Genomic DNA, 4,654 nt, shown 5'->3' with positions numbered 1-4,654 from the left:
ACATGAAAGTGAAGTCCGCTATGAGAGATCTGAAATGCACTGATCAAATCGACTTCCCACAGTAGATAATATGAAAATGAAAAATGCCCAATTAAGGACCTATCATCTCCTGTATTGTTTACTCATTTCTGCTTAATTTTTTTTTTTATTTATTTTGTTTCAATGTACCCTGACATCTTTTCTTTGGAATCATTTTCCTATTACTTATGGAATCTTCCTTTAATTAAAAGCAACAGCAATCTCCTCTATATTCACACTTTATGACAGAAAGTCCTTTATCCCTACTTAATTCTACCAAACCTACCTCTCTCTGCCCTTGCAGTTTGGCAGAATTAGATGAAAACAGGAACACAGAAAGAAAATAGGACAAGTAATAAAATTTTTTGCATGGATTTATTATATATTGGGGACAACAAGAAAAAATAAAATAACTTTTATCTATCTCTCTTGCATAATGTGACTAAATAATTTATTATTTGAAATTGAAAGAAAAAAACATGTAAATATTTATACCAAATCAATGTATATATACAATGAGACTCCTTCTCAAAACATATGTTCACCTTTCCATTAAGACCCTTTCGTTTTATATATTTATTCACACATATTCACATATTTAAAAACAGTATCATTAGTCACTATGTACCCTTCACCTAGATTCAGCTTATGGCCAATCACCAATCTTTTGTACATCCGCAGTCTCACACGACTTTATCATTCCTTAAGAGCAAGTGTGTGCAGTAAACTGAATCATGTCTTCAGCCAAGCACTAACCAATTTTAATCTGTGCTTTTCTCTTCCTTCTCCACATTGGCCTGCTTATAACCCCACACCTCTCTCAATCATTCTTTCTATTTTCTCTTTTAGTATGCTGCTCTGATGGTGTGACTCTGCCAGAGTGTCACAGATTGAAAGTCGGGTCTGGATTCAGTCAGCTCAGAGAGAGGAGACAGAACAGCAATGCTTCCTGCATGTCCTATTTTGCTGTCATCAATAGCTGCATACAGTAGCTACATAATGGCTGTGGGTGAGGCTCTGGTGCATATGAGGAGCACTCTCCTGCCATTCTGGCTGGGGGTGTTTCTGTTTCTGTCTGGGTGTTCCCAAGATGGACACTCCCAACGCCATGGTCCCCCAGAAGTGGTGATTCCCTTAAAGGTAAAAGTCACTAGTGTCAGCATGAAGTCTCGAGGTTGGTTCTCTTACAGCATGCGTTTTGGAGGCCAGAGACACGTTGTCCTCATGAGGGTCAAGAAGTATTTGCTGCCCAGACACCTCCCAGTGTTCACCTACACAGACCAGGGTGCTATCGTTGAGGACCAGCCTTTTGTCCAAAATGACTGCTACTATCATGGTTATGTGGAGGGGGACCCAGAATCCCTGGTTGCACTCAGTACTTGTTTTGGGGGTTTTCAAGGAATATTAAAGACAAATGACATGGTTTATGAAATCGAGCCCAAAAGTCTTTCTACCACATTTGAACATCTCATATATAAGATGAGCAGTGAGAAGACACCCATGAGATGTGGATTAACAGATGAAGAAATAGCACGACAATTGAAGTTTCAAGAGAACATTAATTACACTTCAATGCGAATTGGGTATGAAGGCTGGTGGACCCACAAGCGGTTTCTTGAACTGGCAGTGGTGGTAGACCACAAACGGTATCTTCATCGCCAAAGTAACATCTCAAATGTGCAGAAGGAAGTATGCCTTGTTGTCAATGGAATAGATGACTTGTTTAATTCACTGGATGTTGATGTGCTTTTAACGGGAATTGAGATCTGGACTACAAGAAACCTCCTTGCAATAAAGAACATAGGTAGTCTCCTTACAGAATTTTGCAAGTGGAAGCAAATTGAATTAACTAACCGTTTGCCCCATGATGTTGCCCATATGTTTGTAAACTATAGCTATGGTCTTTATCTTGGCTTATCCTTTGTTAAAACAGTATGTATACTTGAGTATAATTGTGGAGTTGACAGTTTCCGGACTGATAATTTGTATGACCTTTCATTTATTGTGACGCATGAGATCGGTCATAATTTGGGTATGGAACATGATGGTAAGAATTGTAAGTGTAAGGATGAACTGTGCATTATGCATGCAGGAAAAGTACAGTCAACTACATTCAGCAACTGCAGTTATGTTCAGTTCATGGACAACACTGCAAAACGAGATTGTTTATACATTACATCAAACAAAAAGGACATCTTCACATTAAAAGAGTGTGGGAACAATGTGGTTGAAGAAGGAGAAGAGTGTGACTGTGGTTCTTTCCGTTTGTGTGTTCATGATCCATGTTGTCAGTTAAACTGCACTCTGGGACCTGGGGCTGTTTGCTCTTCTGGGCTTTGTTGCAAAGACTGCAAGATCATGCCATCAGGTAGTTTGTGTAGAAAAGAGGAAAATGCATGTGATCTTCCAGAGTGGTGCAATGGAACATCCTATCATTGTCCAGAAGATGTATATGTACAGGACGGAGTCCCTTGCATGGGCGGTGGCTACTGCTATGAAAAGAGATGCAATAACCGTGAAGAACAATGTAAGAAAATTTTCGGCAAAGAGGCCAAGAGTGCAAATCAGAGTTGCTACACAAAAATGAACATCCGAGGTGACCGTTTTGGTCACTGTGGTATTAACGGCTCTAGGTATGTACGATGTGACATCTCAGATGTTCTGTGTGGCAGAGTTCAGTGTGAGAACGTGACAGAACTTCCCCTTCTGACAGATCATTCTACTGTGCACTGGACTCACTTCAATGACGTCACATGCTGGGGTACCGACTACCATTTGGGGATGACCATATCTGACATCGGTGAAGTGAAAGATGGTACAGCGTGTGGTAAGGAACAAATCTGCATCCAAAGGAAGTGTGTCCATATGTCACGTCTAGTAAGTGATTGTTCACCTGAGACTTGCCATATGAATGGAGTCTGTAACAACAGACATCACTGCCACTGCAACTCTGGGTGGGACCCTCCCAACTGCCTGGTAAGCGGCTATGGAGGCAGTATTGACAGTGGACCATCCCCTAAGAAAAATAAGGAAGTGGAGAAATGGAACAGATATCAGTTACTATGGTTGGTTCCTTTTCTTGTCTTATTATTATGCTTGTTAATTTTGTTTATTATGACACGAAAAAAAACAGATGAGAGTCAAAAGCAGAGTGTTACTGCATCTCAAGAAGTAAATGAAACTCCAACTTAACCCCAGAACAAAATATCAAAACTTCACCTAATGAAGAAGAGCAAAATGTTTTTATTTCATCTACGGAAGAACAGCAAAATGTCCCAAAAGTATCTTAAAAAGAAAAGCCAAAATTTGCAGTTTCAAAAAGGACCCCAATTTCCAATGTATGAAGTTTTAGTCCACTGGCTGTAGAAATGTTATAGAATGTGTCACAAATCATTGACAGAATCCTGAGATTTTTCCTTACTTGGGAGCATAAACATTGGCCATTAAACAACTAGAAAAAAATGTGCTAATTTCTAGAAAATTCTATTTTCTATTATTTTAAATAATTTTAGTGTTTAATTTTTCATGGAATTAATCTCTTTGTGTTTCCTGAGCAAAGGCACAGCTCATGGATAATGTGTATGTTTGTGTTTATAATTTGCTGTCTCAATTCCAACCACCCTTCTTCTTTGTACTCTGCTTTGTCACACAGAGAATGCTAACAAAATCAGATTTCTTCTTTGCCTGTTCTCTATTAGTTTCTGCAATAGGAGAAAACTAGAGGGAGACTGGAAATGGGAAATTTTTTGATTACTGTTCATGTCAGTGTTGCCTCATTAACAGCTCTCACTTTTGCAAAGACAGTAATTTTCAGGCTGCACAATGTTACTACACATAATATCTTACATATAAAATTATATATTATATATAATAATTATAGATACATATTTTTAAGTAACTATCAGACCCAACAGTATTGTCAGCCTCAGAGATACTGGTACATTACCAATATCTTACCCTCGGGTTTTAGAATGCCTAGTCTTTGAGTCCTTCACCAATCTCTGAGCTTCCAGAACTAGATTGGCTAACCACTTCCACAGAGGTCGAAGTCTTAGATCCACAGGACTTATTCCTAAGGCAGAAATTCCAATAATCCCACTTCTTCCCTTTGATTTCCAGTCCTAGGAGCAATAGCTACATCTTGTTAATAACTCGTGATTATCTCAATGGTGTGGTTTTCTTTTATGACAGATCTCAGCTGATACAGTATTATCTTAGTATAATGGAAAACACAGGAAGGAGTCTGACATCGGAAACTTTGGAATTTTTTACACCTCTGCCCTTTACCACCTTATGGGCATGATTTACATTTAGAATTACTTCAAAATCTGAAAAGACAAGAAATAATACTTGCCACTCAACTCCTTCATAACTTTACTTATAAAATAGGGTAAAGAAGATTCTTACAATTCTATATAGGATAAGTATTCCCTTTCAGGGGGGAAAAAAACTAGAAAATCCCAGTTATATTTTAAGAACCATTTTTAAGGACATTAGAGTGCTAAGGAAGCAATGTGGAGTAAATGACCTAAAATCCAGACAGAGAAATCATTCTGAAAAACATTGAATCTTGTCGGCCATTTTTCCCTCAGAGTACATGGTGTCACTGGATGTGAACTGAGCCTAACCTTGGCCC

General features: G+C 38.5%; 1 protein-coding gene across 1 annotated transcript; it reads left to right on the top strand.

The window, feature by feature from the left end:
- The first annotated feature begins 1,014 nt into the window (after nucleotides 1-1,014).
- On the top strand, nucleotides 1,015-4,321 carry LOC102898482 (disintegrin and metalloproteinase domain-containing protein 20). Its single transcript, XM_015600691.1, has 2 exons — nucleotides 1,015-3,083; nucleotides 4,138-4,321. Exons 1-2 carry the CDS (start codon nucleotides 1,018-1,020, stop codon nucleotides 4,319-4,321), a joined length of 2,250 nt encoding a protein of 749 aa, XP_015456177.1. The 5' UTR covers nucleotides 1,015-1,017.
- The last annotated feature ends 333 nt before the right edge of the window (nucleotides 4,322-4,654 follow it).

This window comes from Pteropus alecto, unplaced genomic scaffold (assembly GCF_000325575.1).
Source record: "Pteropus alecto unplaced genomic scaffold, ASM32557v1 scaffold50, whole genome shotgun sequence".
Taxonomy (NCBI): Eukaryota; Metazoa; Chordata; class Mammalia; order Chiroptera; family Pteropodidae; genus Pteropus; species Pteropus alecto.
Note: the sequence above shows the minus strand (reverse complement) of the source record. Positions and strands in the feature narration are given on the sequence as shown.

What these genes read in the sequence shown, in the direction of transcription:
- LOC102898482 (XM_015600691.1), top strand. Translation starts at nt 1,018, where the DNA reads ATGGCTGTGGGTGAGGCTCTGGTGCATATGAGGAGCACTCTCCTGCCA. An exon ending in AACAGATATCAGTTACTATG is followed by an intron (nt 3,084 to 4,137) that starts GTTGGTTCCTTT and finishes TTTGATTTCCAG; the next exon opens with TCCTAGGAGCAATAGCTACA.